Source organism: Cucurbita pepo, chromosome 8 (genome assembly GCF_057944985.1).
Source record: "Cucurbita pepo subsp. pepo isolate OVF chromosome 8, ASM5794498v1, whole genome shotgun sequence".
In the NCBI taxonomy this organism is placed as follows: domain Eukaryota; kingdom Viridiplantae; phylum Streptophyta; class Magnoliopsida; order Cucurbitales; family Cucurbitaceae; genus Cucurbita; species Cucurbita pepo.
This window is the reverse complement of record NC_141805.1, coordinates 8,875,650-8,892,262: the sequence shown is the minus strand read 5'-3', so window position 1 is coordinate 8,892,262 and position 16,613 is coordinate 8,875,650. Positions and strand designations below refer to the sequence as shown.

At 36.2% G+C, this 16,613-nt stretch overlaps 3 protein-coding genes across 4 annotated transcripts; 1 reads left to right on the top strand and 2 right to left on the bottom strand.

The window, feature by feature from the left end:
* Positions 1 to 706: 706 nt before the first annotated feature.
* On the bottom strand, positions 707 to 5,716 carry LOC111799675 (NADH dehydrogenase [ubiquinone] 1 beta subcomplex subunit 8, mitochondrial). Of its 2 annotated transcripts, XR_015422327.1 has the most exons (5): positions 5,475 to 5,716; positions 5,290 to 5,376; positions 5,126 to 5,221; positions 891 to 1,040; positions 707 to 842 (listed from the first exon to the last, which is right to left on the bottom strand). XR_015422327.1 is itself a non-coding variant. In XM_023683112.2 (4 exons), the coding sequence occupies exons 1-4, from the start codon at positions 5,610 to 5,612 to the stop codon at positions 957 to 959; spliced, it is 405 nt and encodes a 134-aa protein (XP_023538880.2). In that variant the 5' UTR covers positions 5,613 to 5,716; the 3' UTR covers positions 707 to 956. The 2 variants fall into 2 exon arrangements, 1 of the variants encoding a protein (XP_023538880.2); XM_023683112.2 differs by having other exon boundaries at positions 707 to 1,040.
* A 1,885-nt stretch (positions 5,717 to 7,601) lies between these two features.
* Positions 7,602 to 13,755, top strand: LOC111799544 (YbaK/aminoacyl-tRNA synthetase-associated domain-containing protein). The gene is made up of 5 exons (XM_023682900.2): positions 7,602 to 7,981; positions 9,292 to 9,369; positions 9,457 to 9,541; positions 9,910 to 9,998; positions 13,360 to 13,755. The coding sequence occupies exons 1-5, from the start codon at positions 7,655 to 7,657 to the stop codon at positions 13,495 to 13,497; spliced, it is 717 nt and encodes a 238-aa protein (XP_023538668.2). The 5' UTR covers positions 7,602 to 7,654; the 3' UTR covers positions 13,498 to 13,755.
* Positions 13,756 to 15,357: 1,602 nt separating this feature from the next.
* Positions 15,358 to 16,352, bottom strand: RGF6 (root meristem growth factor). The gene is made up of 2 exons (XM_023684912.2): positions 16,077 to 16,352; positions 15,358 to 15,677 (listed from the first exon to the last, which is right to left on the bottom strand). The coding sequence occupies exons 1-2, from the start codon at positions 16,290 to 16,292 to the stop codon at positions 15,504 to 15,506; spliced, it is 390 nt and encodes a 129-aa protein (XP_023540680.2). The 5' UTR covers positions 16,293 to 16,352; the 3' UTR covers positions 15,358 to 15,503.
* Positions 16,353 to 16,613: the final 261 nt, after the last annotated feature.

Genomic DNA, 16,613 nt, shown 5'->3' with positions numbered 1-16,613 from the left:
AAAAATATGTGGATGAAATTGACATACAAGAAATTAATACCCATATATATTATCATTATTATTTTTAAATTCGACCCGTTGGATTGGAGATTCAAATCTTTAACTGGGTTAAGATATGCTCATTTTGATTAATATTTTTATATTATATTTTATAATTAATTTCATCAAAAATAAACTTAATTTTTTAATTAAAATAAATTTAAGACTTATTTCATTAATAATTATTTTAAATAAGGATTTGAAGTGATAATACCCTAGAATTATAGAATTAACAAGACAAAAAGGAAATGCCCCCAGAAGTCTTGATCCATTTGTTTCCTATTTTTTGGGCAGCAAAATTAGACTTTTTGGATTATGGAATTTGAAGCTCCAAATTACAATTATGACGATTGCCATACGCCACTTTTATTTCAAAATAATAATAATAATAATAACTAATTAGATCGCTTATATTTGATTTTTATACTCGTTGAACTTTTAATTTTATATTTATTAGAATCATGAATAATGTCGGAAGCTTATTAAGAATTTTAAATTTATAAATACTAAATAAGATGTTAGTTAAGGTGGGAAGGGTGATTACAAAAATAATTAAAATGTAGGATGCCTTTAATTTAGTAGTTAACATAGGTATTAATGGATTATTATTCTTTTAGTACTATAATTCATATATAGAATGAAGTTTATCTAGACTTATAATAGTATAGATAGTAATGAATTTGCATTATTTAACGGTCACTCCAAAATTAAAGTCCCTGTAAAAGGTAGGAATATTCTGAGAAGTGATTGAAGCAAAGTATTTGTTTAATAAATAGAGAAGTGATGTAGAGAGTGGCAAAGAGAGATTGATTGAGCAGAGGCAACAAAATCCATTATTTTGATTTGATGCATACACCAAACTCAAGAAACAGTGCCAGACCAAGATGGTCATATCATTCCACCTCAGGTTTGTCTATCTATGCTGCTTCTGCTTCTGCTTCTGCTTCTGCTTCTCCACCAAGCTCCACTCTTAGGTTGTCATATGGATACACTTTCGGCGCCTGATTGAAACAAGGATGGGGATGAACTTATTTATTATTATCATCTTCACAACGGTATACCACTTCTTAGTCTTCATTAATATGCAAACATCAAGAAGGTAAAACAAACGTATTGAATGGAACCCACCTTAAAGAATACAAAGCCAGGCTCTACAAACAACCACACAAGAATATAAAACCGAACAGGTAGCAGCCCTCTCGAATTTACCTTCCAAAGACTTGGCAATGTAGCTCAATCAAAGGAGTTCAGCATTTGTCATTGCTGGTCACAATGAGGAAATTGCAGTTAGGAGGAATATATCTGAAATCGAGATGGAGTATATCGACTCCCAAACCTGATTAGCTACTAGCAGCCTAGCACTCAGGAGGATTGTAGATGCCAGATCCACAGCAGAAGCAAGAACAGACGAGAATCATCTTGGACAAATTGGAGGTTAATTTTTCTTTTGATTCATCTAAAGTTCAGCTGATGACCAAGAACGAGTTAGTGTTGTTGACCAATTGAATTAGAGAGATTAGAGAGATAGTGAAGTGCGTTAGAATCAAGCTTGGTTAGCAAAAGTCATTGGAATGGCTATAGTTAACCATTTTAATCCATGGGGAGGGCCTTGACCATGAACTTCACATATGGTGGGTGGAAAATCACCCCGTGTCAACGCAGTTATGGGACACAAGGCTGGTGGCTGAAGATCACAATTTAGCATTTCCTAGAGGCCAGGTCATTGCTATAGATGTTTCCCTCCATTCAAAAGGTGGTCATAGGGTTAGCTTCACCATGTGGACGGTAGATACAATGGGGGAGATCTAAGGTGCGGTTCGTAGGTTGAATAATACAAAAACGAATACAGGAATGAAATTTCCAATAAAACTTCCTCCTTTCTTGTCAGACTCTTATCTTGTGCCTTCATGGTTGGAAAAATGGGAAGAGTTGGTTGGTAGTGGGTTCGATTTTAGCTTTGGTTTTCCCAACCACCGAAGATGTCAATATCAGCTAAAAGTGGTTTAAGTTATAAGTATCTTAGTTTGACAACAACCTTCCTTTCTTTTCTTTTCTTTTTTTTTTTTTTAACGCTCTTCAAGGTTTGATTTTGACGTCTAACACAGGTATCCAAGTGTATTCTAGTAACCTGGTGAGGTGTTTCAACCAGCAAATAGTTGTCTCCCCTTTGGTTTCTAAGAGGGCATGAGTAATTCGAATGAATCATTTGAATCAGACTCATTATTTAGAGGAGATTGTGCTGAGCCAAAAGAAAAGAAGGCCCATTCTGTTAACGGGCTCGGTAGGCTGGAAAAGCTGAAGGGCATCCATAATGTCACTCCTAATGCATCTATCGAGTACGTGATCAGCTTATTATTTGTGGCCATATCTCCTTGCACGATCCTTCTCTTGCAGTTCTTATTTCCACCTCCCTTGTGTCCCTTCGTCTGCCTTAATTCCACTGTGTTGCCTCTCTGAAAGGTTAAGGTCCTAGGAAGGCCATATTTTTTAGTGGCAGATCTTACTTGGAAAAGTAAATACCCTGGATCATAATTAGAGGCATCGTTCCTTCTTGTTCAGTACTTCCTATCTTATACAGACAGGCTTCTGAGGACCTTAACCATATCCTGTGTTTTCAATGCTAACTTACTTTGGACCAACATTGTTGAGAAAAAGATGATAATGAACTATCGGTTCTAACGATGAATCAACAATCCGAAGTGCTTTTCTTGCATATTCTTGATATACCAGCATTTATATATATATTTAGATGATGGAGGATTTGTTTGGGAAGTAAGCAGCCCCTTTGACATTTCTTCGTTTGCAAAGAATTCTCGATGCGAAAACATAGGGACAAAAAGGCTTTTCTTTAGATAGGAAAAAGAGTGCATCTATAGGATCCTAAATGAATTCATGGGGTTATTTCAGATCTGTTTGATACGAAATAGAAATTGCTGCTCGAGTATAGAGGAAGTTCTCTTGAATCCTCCCTTTCGAGATAAAGGTTGAACCCTTTGGCATGCTCTTTTTTTTTTTTTTTTTTTCTTTTCTTTTCTTTTTTGTTCTGATTTGTATTTGCCTAGAGAAAATTTGTACAAGTTTCAGAGGTTTTGAGAGATCTCGAGAAGAGGGGTGGAATAATGTAAAGTTTCACGTTCCTCCAGGGGGTTTAGCTCTAGGGAGTTTTGCAATTAACCATTAGGATTCATTCTTTTGGATTGGAGTGCATTCCTCCATAAGTGAGGATGGACCTTCATAAAGGGCTAGTTTTTCAATAACCCCTTTCTTTTGTTTGCATATTCATTATACTCAATCAAATGTTGTTTCTTTATATTAAAAAAAAAAAAAAAAAATGTGCTAATGAAGCAGAAGTTCTTCAAGGGGAGGTTAACTTTTCTCCTTTTCAACCAGAGTACCAGCTTTTATTAAGATAAATGAAAGTGCAAACAAAACAAAAGGACGTAGGCCAAATGAAATTGAAAAAAAAATTACAAAAAGGATCTCTAAATAATAATAATCAAAGATAAACAGAAGTTAAAAAGAACGATTTGATTATAAATGCAAAAGAAGGCATTAAAATATGTCAAAGAGTACACCTCTTTCAAAAACCTACTTAAAACCACAGAAAAAATATTTCTTCTAATCAAAGACATACTTGAATCTCAAAAGCGATCTATTTCTTTCCAATCAAAGAACTATTTCAACCCCAAAAAAGATGGCCTCAAGAAGCTTGTTTGGAAGAAATTTTTCCTCGACTCGACTCTATCTCTGACCAAACAGAGCAAAATTTTCCTCTAGAAGCTTTGTCATCGTGTAATAAATACTTTTGAAAAACTGTAAGGGGCAGTTACCGTATATGGTTCTCTACCAAATTGGTGCATCCTTTACATAAGAGATGAATCACAAAGTGTAACGGCCCAAGCCCACCGCTAGCAAATATTGTCCTCTTTGGGCTTTCCCTTTCGGGTTTCCCCTCAAGGTTTTTAAAACGCGTCTGCTAGGGAGAGGTTTCCAGACCCTTATAAAAGGTGTTTCATTCTCCTCCCCAACCGATGTGGGATCTCACACAAAGCCATTTATTTTCCACTTCTTTTGCATCTTGGTTTTGAATTGAGATGTTATCTGCACTCCACGACAAAGGTATAACTTGTGCACTACCATGAATCTTCTTTCTACATATATATCCCTATATATCTATACAAATCTTTCACTAAGACTTCGTTTGATATCTTTTAATTTCACCACAAAATCTTCTGCCTCCACACACCCAGCACAGGCACATAAACTATCTACTAACCCTATCTACTAACCCTCCAACATTACATTTTAATACTACAATTGCAGCATTAATAGGATTTTGAATGAAATTCTCGTTGATTTTTCTCCTTCATTCTTCAAAGTTTCGAGAAAATCGAACCACTCATCATGAAAACAACATTTGGTAATGATAATCATTTTTTCCCAACTTAATTTGTTAAGATATTGATTTCCAAACCTACAGATAGGCGGCTCCTAGAAGTTTTATTCAGGTGGAAAATGTCCAAAAGGGCCAACATTTTATGGTCTTGTGCGGTTAGAGCACTGTTACAGCACATTTGGCTAGAAAGAAACCAGATGATCATTGAGGAAAAGTCTTCTTCTTTTGAGTTTGTTTTAGAAGTGTACAGCTTATTGCTAATTGGGGGTATAGTCACAGGAAATTCTTTTGTAATTACAACTACACAACAATCTTTAACAATCGAAAAGCATTCTTTCAACTTGTTCTCGGCGAGGTCTCCCTCACCCCAGGTCCCTACATTGTTCCACCCTTTATTTCTCCTTTTAATACAATGCTTGTTTCTAGTTAGTCATCTTAAGAGTTATTTCTCTAGCTCAGCCCATGTTTCCAGCCCTAAATCAAAGAAACAAAATTCTATATACAAAGAACAATAAGCACAAAGACTACATGAGAACAAACACTTCACTGTGAGTGATGCACTGAACTGGGCACCGTCAAATTACACAATATGCATGACAATGAACGATAGATTTTCCCCCAACAGTCAATCACATATGCAGGTGAGATTTCAAACAAATCCAACAGAGAAGTACAGTTCAGTAAACTTACAAATGGAATCCTAGACGCTTTGTCGTTCCACACAGCCAACAATCCCAGAGATGCAAAGAATCCCAATCCCCCACATAACCAACCCAAGGCTTCGTACTGAAAAAGAGAGAAGTATAAGAAGAAAAACGGGATAAAATACAGAATCTTGAAGAGAACCTACACACCTTCCCAACCGTATCTGCAATGCGATCAATACAGGGCTCAGGAAAAGGAGTTCCATTATCCCAAACCAGTTCGTCGTTTACAGGAAGCTAAAAAGAGGAAAAAAATGATTGAATCCCACAAAATCTGAGTCAAAGAGTCACTGATTTAGCAATAAATCTGGGGGATCGAAGGGTGAAATGCTTACGGGCTTATCGGGGACGATGTGTTTTCCAACGGGAAGGCCCATGCCGGAGCGAAGGCGAAGAGATGAAGCGATTGAGCGACCGACAACGCCATTTCCGCCAAGGACCTTCGAACCCAAATTGCTCAGTCTGCCAGCCATTTTCGGTGATTTTCCCTCTTCCAAATCCCAGAGCGTCGTCTGTTCCTTCTTTCGAGTTCTTATTCTTCAGAACAACCAGAGCACGACCGTAAGAGGGCTAAAATAGATGCCCTTCGTAAATTAGCCTCAATCTAAGTTTCTTGGATTTTTTTTTTTTTTTCTTTTTTTTTTTTTATTTGAGTTTCTTTTGGATTAGATCATATTTTCGTCATTTCTTAATTTTCTAACGTATTATGTAATAGTATTTTACGTGTATGAATTTGTCTCCCCAACTGAACACAACCGAAGCGTATCCAAACTTGTTCGGCCACATACCATGTACACGTGCATGTTCAATCATCTGCGATTTAACCGACTTGCCTCTATATTAGGCCAAGTCATTCGGCTTGATCTTGTCACTACTCAGGGCCAAGATATCTCAATGTAACGTCGCACTTCAACTCTTCATCCTAACTCCCAATTAACACGTCCATTGTATCTTGATGTCATCCCAAGTCCTGAGATGTCATTTACCAACTTAGCTCACTTGGTCATGGTCATCGCGAATAGACCTATGTGTCGTTCATATCATTGGGACATCCCTAAAGACATTGGACCCTACTTTGTCTATGCTAGTTCATTTATGAAATTCTCTCCAAATAGTTGGTGCATAATCCCACCTCCGACACATGGCATGTGTACACAATGTCAGCACATCTGTATCGTTTGACACTGTACTTGAAAGAACCATTTAAAAGGAAGTCACCTGAGACACTCATCTCGCAAGCTCGCCCTCAATGTAACACACACATTTACCATAAGGTAGCTCACTTTGGGCACTGGGCCTAAGGGTGGTGGAGAGCTAACATCATGTCTCCCGTTATGGTACACTCTAAGGCATTTTTTGTCTGGCAGGTGTATACATGATTTTGGCGAATAGTCATAAGGTGTCAGGGAGCTTTCGTCTTGTGTCCAACTGACACCAAATTTGGCAAATTTTCATATTTCATATGGATGGACTTGACTCCATAGGCGCATGTCCAAATTTCCTCCAAAACCCCAACCCTTCATCAAGACTATCTTTGACACACTTGTCTACGTGGTGCCTTCATCTTGCTTATGTCTCGTCTTAGCTTCAATGCACATCACTTTAGCGTGTTAAATGATACATTGTCCTCCTCGGTCGCATCATGGACTAGTCTGTCTTGACCCTCACGTGGCCAGATGGCCGCCACTTGAGGGTCGCTGCTTTGCTGGTTTCGACACGAGGGTCACAACCTACTCTATTCATAGTATGGTTGTGACACTAAACATGTTGATCATATGATTAGGGACTTAGCGATATTTGAATAATTGTATTTGCATGACTTAAGTATCATAACTGTGTTTGCATGAGTACAATACGAGCATATTAGGAATTTGTGAAGCATTGTGCCTCTAATTTATGCTTATGAACCTATCATATTATGTAACAAGTACGAAAAATATCACTTTTATAGGAGCCACTAGGCGTTCGTCAAATGAACTCTATGGTGGTTAGGTCTCATGTACACCTATAGTTGGATGGATAATAGGTTTGGAGGGCATCTCGTCCATTAGTCCAGTGTACCCCACATAAGCTCTTGACCAATGCACTCAGTACTAAGTTAGGGATATGAGTATTCATGATCCTCGGGATGAGCTATTTTAAGCCATCGGAGAATCTAGTAAATGAATCCTATTTGACCCAGAACCAGTTTTACATACAAGCTCGAAGATCATAATAAGCATAAATAGAAAAAAATAGGAAAAAAGTTAAGCAAAATAACGAGACCAACATCGATACCTAAAAATTCTAAAGCTGCTTTGGGAACAAAAAACACTCACCTGTGAAAAAACGTCCTTCATTGATAGCAATACGAGAGGCAAAATGAGTAAGAGTGTACATTACACCCGAAAACTTGAACCGACTCAACCCGAGATATAAGAGCATTTTATTTTTACTTTTTAGGCATTTAAAACTTTAGAACCTACTGAAAATTGTCAAAAAGAAAGAAGGAAACTGCATTCATCCGAATTGGCCAATGGGGACCGAGGCTGGAGCAATGGCAGAGCGAAACTCCATGGAAGCACTAGCGAAGCTCGAATATCGCCAGACCCTAATCATCAATCGAATTTCGAAGCTCGAGCTCGCTTATCTTCCAAATCTCGACTCGGAACCTTCTCCAATTTCCTCTGATGGGACAGATGGCGACACCGTGTCTCGACTCTCCACCATTCTTCGAACCAACGCTGTCAATGACTTCTCCTTCAAGAGGGTTCCCTCTGATTACTACGATTGGTCTCTCGAAGCCCGACGGGACGTTCTTAATGCCGCTTCGGTTGACCATCTCTGCAAGAGCATTGTTCTGGTGCGTTTTGGAATCGGATTCTTTTTTTTTGCAATTTCGATATGTGATTTTGTATTGACGATTTCGAGTGCGTATGTTGATTGCTTTTAGGCCTTTTTCATTACTTACTTTTGGGTTTGAAGGAATGGGTAGAATTGGATTAATGAGAGGAAATGTTTGGATCGAATGATGGCGTTTATTAAAATGCCTCTCTTCCTGAAAAAATTATTTCAGGGTGGAACAGTATGGCCAATGATTTTGCACCATTTGAAACTTATTGGATGCGAGAGAACTAAAAAATGTATTTCAAATCTTTATTGAATGGTTATTAGAGGTAGACATTTTGAACCTGAATTCAACGGTCATTAGAGAGCAGTCAGTGGCTTATTCGTTGAATGTAGTCTTTTTTTTTCCCCTTCCTGAGTTATAACACTGTTGGGGAGGGATAAACATTTTCAGCTAGTTGAAAATTAAAATGAATTGAACCAAGCATTTATGTTGTGCTTTATTCAAGTCCTTATGTAATCATACTTCCAATGTAATTAGTACTAGTTGAGATTCTAGTTTTCTGTAATGAAAATGACATTGCATTACATTACATTGTGATCATATATGCTCTCGAGAATTCCTATGTTTTATGCTGGGTTGCTTGAGACCATCTCTTTGGTGGCAAACACGGGGCTTTTTGATCGCATCATGGGATCTTTGTGAAAAGCTTTGGTGTTGAAGGAGGATTTGAGATGGAACTGAACTATATTTGTATGATTTTCTCGGAGCTTGTGCATTTTGTAGTTTTTTTTTACTCTTATATATAATTTTTTTCTGTGCTAATCGGAGAGTGTGTTACATTCTTGAAAGGTTTCTATTCATCCTTATGTTAAATGGATTGATTTGGGAAATTTTCATAAAAGAACCAAATAATTCTTACAATACACAAGTATTTTCAGCTTCCAAATAGTTCTCGGCTTAGGCGTTCAAGGATTTTACTTTTAACAAAGTAAAATTTCTCATCAACACTTGAAAGGAAGAGAAAGGAGGGAAAGAAAAGGCCTTACTTTGTTCCTTTTGCATATATGTTGATATAATTTGACAATTGTTAGATGTATGACTGTCAGTTTAAAGATGATAGAAAAATTTCATTGTTAGCTACTGTATGGCTTATGGCATCCATTTTTAATCGAATTTTGGTTGATAACAACTAGACATTTATATATATTATATACCATATACCATATCTAGAAGTTCAATTAGGACCTCTCCTTCCTAGGCCATGCTTTTGTAGATGCTAAAACGTAACTGGGATCGCGTGTACTTCTGTTTTGTACTGTCAGGTAAATACTCAAGCCCAATCCCATGTCGTTGATTGCAGTAACCGCAACAATTCAAAATACTATGTTGTCGTTGTTCAGGTATGCCTTCCTTTCTAATTTTCTCTAAACAGTTTGATCTAATGACCTGTATTCTCCTCTTTTAAAACATAACATTTCTTTATGTAGTATTCTGCTAAATTCAATGCTGAAACTGTTAGAAGCTTCCTGTATTCACTCAACGATGGAAAGATACCAAAAAAGAAATTCAACTGTAAGTTTTCTATTATCCTATTGGTGATGCCTTAATGGTTCTAAATGTGGTAATCCAAATTTTTAGTTTACTTGATTCATTAATTGTTCATATATTCACATCCATGCTTTGATTAAGTTAAGTGAGAAGGAGATCACGACACGATTCAAGCACCATTACTTTGTGCATGCTTTGCTTAATATAGATGAAAGAACAAGAGGGGGCCATAAAAACCAAGACCAAACCAACCACGAGAAAAAATTACTGAAAAAAAAGGAAAAAGGAAAATCTCTAAACAAATTATACTTGAAATGCCAAGGGTAGGCACTGATGTTTCAGTTACTATAGTGGCTTGAAGTTTTCTTATTCATGGTTTCCTATTTACACAGTGAGACTTGCTCCAGAGGAGATATCTGCAGAGCTAACTGGATATGTGCATAATGCAGTGACATGCATTGGCATGAAAACGGATATTCCAGTAAGAATGTTAATGTTTGACTTGATAAATTGTAGATTTGAAAATTTTCTAGCTCGAGCAACCCATATTTAAATCTTTATTCTGAATTTTTACATATATGCTTTAATTTTTAAAGATCCCATCCCGTAATCGATATGCTCGTTTCTTAATTTGCCCCTAAATTTTCGAAGTGGTACATGTTATTTTGTGCAAATGTGATGATGGCCAATTTTGTTGTAGGGTTCTTCTTGTCTTCTCTTGTTGGATGCAAGGCTAATTCTTTAGTAAATTCTACCTTACAATCTGTGTTCTATAATTTCATTGTGAAAATCTGTGACTACGTATAGAATCTACCCTTATCTGGAGATTACCATAACTAACTGGGATAAGATAGGAAACCTAATTGGAGATTAGACAAGAAAACGACTATCTGTTCACGTTCAGATAACCATTGATATCATCACTAAAGGATGGAAAGTGAGAATGATTCACTAAGAAGAGAGTAAACCCAACTTGGACTAAGTTAAAAAAAAGAACCAATGGCTCGTTCGGATAAATTGTTTCCATTTTGGGTATTGGGAATAACTCAAAAAATTGAAATTTCATTATTCCCTTCTCAGATTTAAGATCGTTCAATTTTCTTCTTGGTATTTTGTATTGAAGAGATTAGTGCTAGAAATGTTCTTTTTGACCAGGATTTGGTTTATGAAACACCTTCAAGGACAGAGGTATTATCTCCACCCTGACTAGACTCCAGCTTCCTTATCATTGGGCAATATCAACTCATGGCTTTCTCATTTCGAGCCTGATTTTCTAATAGAACTTAATAGCTATGAACAATATAGTTGTAAGCAAGGCAGTTTGTTAAGAATTGTTGAGACTATTTCTCATAAATAGAAGGGAGGTAGGCATTATTATAGAGGTTTCCCCTTGAGTGTGCTCAAGAGGGAAGTGTCCAATACCTCAAATTACTTGGGAATTTTAGGTTGTATTTTTTTACCTTATTATCTTTCAGTGTTTCCAAGTCTTATTACGTGATCTTTAACATTCCCTCAATTACCCCACTCGTGGCATAGGAGGGGCTGAAGCATGGTCTAATTGTTGGAGAAATTATTTGATGGGGTGTCATAATGTGACCGACAATTTTGCGTTGTTGGATGTGGAAGAGAGAAATTATAAATGTACTTCACATTTGTATTTGTCCAACGGTAGGATGTAAGCAAATGAATCTTCTCGTCAGCAAGGAATCTCATTGGCCAATTTTGCTACACCTTAGGCTTACATTAGAAACTATCTGACTCTACTATCTAGAATTGACAAAGATGTTCTTGGCATCTGTTGAGTGACCATGTTACTCTTCAGCCTTCCCCTTCCCCGAAATGGAACCTAGGCTGTGTTTTGATATGCAAAAGCAAGCAATGGAGGTTTTAAATGTATTTTTTTGAGCTACAGCTTCCGCAAAGGAAGCTGTATGAGACCTTGAAGGAAGATCAATGAACATGAAGGAAGTACAATTTATATTTCTTTATAAGAATTTGAGCTTTCATTTAGATAAAATGAAAGAATACAAAAGGACATTGAACAAGGTAGCCCAACAAGAGAGGCTAGGCAACTAACTATACAAAAAGGGCATCCAGGTTGTCCTATATGAGGAATTACAATAAAAAGTGAAAACAAATAAAAAAGGGGTAACTTATTTTTTATCTTGTTAATGCCTGGTGACATTATTTGAGGAAAAATGAATCAACGGTTCCTTAATCTTCCAAGAATTTTTCTTCTTCTTGGATATTCACATAGTATATCAGGATATTCTGAGACTATTTGTTGAATCTGCTCTTCAAGGCCAGGAAGCATTAAGAAGAAGTTAAAGTAAGTGATCATTGAATTGGAACATGCCTTGTTCAAGCTGAGAAATGTGAATAAAATAACTGGAATGCTATATAACTAGAATGCTTACTGACCAGTAACTTCGGCATGCTTTGTGCGACCGTAGTGGGTGTTCCATTGAACGGGAGAAAAGCTGGTACCGTTAAATTGGCCCACATCTCGGTTCAAGTTATGTTTAGGGGGCACTGTAATGATAGTGTAGCTATTAGAAGCATATTATTAGTCACTAGTTATTGGTTGGGGTGTGAGGCAAGTTACTGAGGATTGGATTGCTCTTCAAGAGAAGGTTAAATTTAGAGTACACAAATCTTGGGAGTGGTTTCTAGAGATAACAGGTGCCTTAAATGCTTAGTGAACCTTTTTATTTCACTTTGATATTGTCAAGTTCATTTATTTTCTTTGAAATAAGACACAACCTAGAACGTAAATAATTTCATATCAGAATTATCATTACTAAAACATCTAAATAAAGCACTTTAAGAAGATTATGATGGAATGCTTGATTTTGCGTTACAAGATGCATCACAATTAGATATGAGCCAATATTGTCTTGATTTCAAGCTCAAGCTCAGGAACTCAACAAATTGTTCCTCGTCAAAACACGCCACGAAGGTTGGAGAAACGGTGCTTGGATGGTTGATTATTTTAAATGATCACCTCTTCCTACTTCAATGGCTATAAAAAAAAATCATGAAAAAGAAAACTGGCCCAGAATCCCAGTAGATCTTTTCTACATTCCACTGAACATATATTACATACTTGGTACAAATCTTTCTTATCCAAGTAAACCCTTGCTACAACTAACAAGGATATCAAACAAACTCCGAATGAACAGAGATCAGATGATGAAAGTACATTATTTAGCCTGGTAATATCGTCCTTAATTACGAGTAAGACGCATAAAGTTAATAAATCAAATATTTCAACATTAGCATATAGGTTCTGATGCTCATTTGGAACTGCCAGAAATGTATTACAATAATAGACATTTTTTCTCATTCTGATCTGTGTGAAATGCGTATTTCCCCATGTTGGATCTTTTTTGATCCTCTTGCTTCTGATTTTTGTCCAGCTTCCAGCTACTGTGCTGGACCAGTGTTTCAAATGTCATGTCTGTCACATTTTATGTGTTGGACAGTATTTTGTGGTCCACTATAGCTTTTGCCTAGACCAATGATTTCCTGCCAGTCTGCCACCACCGAAAAATGCCTCGATCGGAAATTAGAACTAAAACCTGGTTGTTCGACAGCAAAAGTGTGTGCTCGAACACAAAATGGTTCTGACATGCCAAAGTGTTAAGCAGATAATCTATCAGTGGGTGGGTAGATTGATGAAATTGTCACACCAACTAAAAAGCATGGAAGATCAGCCTACAAATATAAACAGAAAAATATTCTCTTCTTTCATGAATTCTGATGCATCATGACTATATTTGTATGGTAAATCTCAATCTTGTTCATCATGCTCTAATTGATCAATTACACTCTTGTTTCAGGTGATTTTGGACGAAGCGATTGCGAAACTAAGTCCTGATTATTTTTGGCTGGGCGGTGGGGAAGTCGACCTGAAGTTAGGTATCAGGACATCAGAGTTCATAAACTTTGTTAAACCCTTCATTATCAAGTGTAGCTAGAGAATCAGTTTTCAGCCAGTTCGCCCTGCCCAAGCTCAACAACGATTCAACGCAACCGACTAATACGAACAGGATCAAGGTTTTTAGTATCGTTCTATTTAAATTATTTCTGCTTCTGAGGATCAACTGTTTGGATGGAAGCAAGAACAGAAAAAAACTAAAAAGTTTTCAGTGCTTAGATATGGGATTCAGCTACTTAGAATGGCGGAAGTTGTTACAATCTAACCATTTAATAGGGCATTAATGATTTTGATTGAAGGACCACTTTCAACTTCAGCAATTCATTATATGATTATGATATGTGAGTAATAAAAGTGAGTAGCAAACATACGCAGGATTTGTTGATCAAAATGGAGCAACTCTGCAATTCATGTACGCAGAATCAAGAACATGGAGTAGTCATATCAAAGAAATTGCCGGTGTCTTTTTGTGAACATTTATGAGGGATGCTACTTTACTTGGCTGCATCAGGGCAATACTATGGTTTAGTTTGGCTTTGTCAACCATTTGAAAGTGAGTTTTTCTTTGCTCTTTCTTTTTAAATCATGATTTTGAGGTATAGGACTTGGATATCATGTACCCGCCAACACTCATCACTAGCACATATTGTCATTTTTGGGCTTTTTCTTTCGAGCTTCCCTCTGAGATTTATAAAACACGTTCGTTAGGGAGAAGTTTTCATGCCCTTGTAAAGAATGATTTGTTCCCCTCTCCAACCGATCACAAAATCCAAATCTAACCCTTTTTATATTGAATATAAAATAAGGAAGAATTCATCTCTTTACTTGTCTCGCCTCTGTTCTATTGAATATCAAATATGTTCGTGAATAATCTGAGTAGTTTGGAATTGAATTTGTCCATTCATATATAGTTTTCTTTCTTAAAAGTTTCTTAAAATGAATGGCAAATTAGGTCGTTTTTAAATTAATTACCTTTTATTTTGTATGATTTACCATCTTGAATCCGATTTGAGTTTGATTTCAATTCTTCCGAGATTCCACCGAAGAATATGTTCATGTTGATTGAACCATGCTTATACACGGCTCGGCTTTAAACGTGATTAGAAGAACACAAAAATAAAATAAATAGATAAATAATAATAATAATAATAAATAAATAATAAATTAAGTAACACCCAACTACTTCTCTATTAATTTAAATAAATAAATAAAAACAGACCAAATGACCAACAACCACATTTTTTCATGTCCTTGTCATGCATCCATTTAAATGTTCCTTTTTTCTATTACAATTCATTCATTTCTATAAACACTAAACCAAGTTATATATATATATATAGCTTATAAACGGAATATGAGTTGAGTTGGAAAAATCTTTTGGACCAATTCGAAATTTTGAGTTGGATGGATTGATGTCCCGAATAACCCAAATAAAGTTCACAACTTAACCTAACCCTCGTCACAAATACATTACCATCGACATATTTTCTTCTCATTTTTTCTCCAAAGTTCCATTAACGTCAACATTTCTATTTAACCATAACTTATATTTTTAGATATAATAGATTCAAAATGAACTAATCTATTAGGTTTTTAAAATTTTCATTAACTAATAAGATTTCTGTCGACATCAACATTTTCTACGATGGTTTTATTGTAATATGTTCACTCAAAACTCAATTTAAATATAGTGTGTTCAGCAACGTGAATACAGTGTGTTAATAATCTTGATGTATAAACTTTATAATATAAGATAGTTTACAATATTCCGCATGTATAATTTTAAACATAGATATAAACTTAGAATATATAATATCGAACACTACTCAAAAGCATATATTATAACAATCTTAGTCATTATATAGTTTGACTAAGTTACTAAAAAAACATATTTATCCAATTGATCATACAAAAATATCTTTAATCCATGCTTTTATTTAACACAAAAATCTTGAATATAGTAAACCCTTAGATACAATACATTGATTTTTGGAACATATTTTGAACATCATAGGAAATTTCGAAGAGATCATATTAAATTGTGAGCTAGGGTTTTTGATTGTGAATAGGAGGTTTCCTGTGGGGCTGTGCATAATCCATCACGACCATGTCTTCTCCAACCTCGTTTTCCTCGGAGCTCACCACTTTGTCTATGTCTTTGTCTCTGTCTCTGTCTCTCACTGGAAGCTCCATTGCCAACCTTCTAAGCTTCTTCATTCCCTGCTAAATTTCCAAGGTCCATTAATGGCGATCCTTATTTTAATATCTCTTTTCCATGCATTTATCATTCATATGCTTTTGTCTATATTAATGCCTTGTCTTGACCCGAAAATTAAATGCTGTTGTCGATGGAAATGTTGGTAGAAACAATTGGATTTCACGTGTAAACAAAAAGTAATAATAAAATGATAATATGTCAGATGGATATCTTGACAAAAAACCATGAAAACGATTCTATTATATAATTTGATTCTTTTAAAATCGAACAAGTTCTTGATCAGTTCTTATAGCAACAAATAGGCAAAAGAGACTACTATCAGCTCGGGGTTAGTTAGACCCACGAGCCTCCATGAGAAAGACGAATATTATCAGGGTTAAGAGCTAAACAAGTTGATATACCTTCAATATTTCAATCCCAACATTCTCCATGGAAGAAACCTCGTTACTTCTGCTTTCGTCCAAACTTCTCTCGAGTTGATTCGTTCGAAACCCTGGAGAGATCAGACACGATTCGAGCCTCGAGCTGTGGCATAATTTAAGAAGACGAGCATCGCATGCATGCAAAAAAGTCGACAAGAATAGGAGAGAGAGGAAGAAAGAAGTTGGCATGGGCATGGAAATGGAAAGAGAAATAGAGAAGAAGGGTTTTGTTTTGCTTTGGAATGGAGTTTGAAATTAGGGTTGAATGGAAGTATTTGTAATGGAAGGGAAGGGGAAGGGGAAAAGAGAGCATTAAATGAGGATGGAAAAACGTTTGTTAAAGAGAACATGCAGGTGTTTGGAGTATGAACCTTCAAACCAAACTCTCAAATATATGGTGGGCTCTTCTTTGTCTCCTCAATATCTCTCTTTTTTAAGCCATGGGACTCCCACTACGTACATACTTACCGAACCTATGCATGGAGATTCGAATAATTTCAACTCTCGTAACGAAAA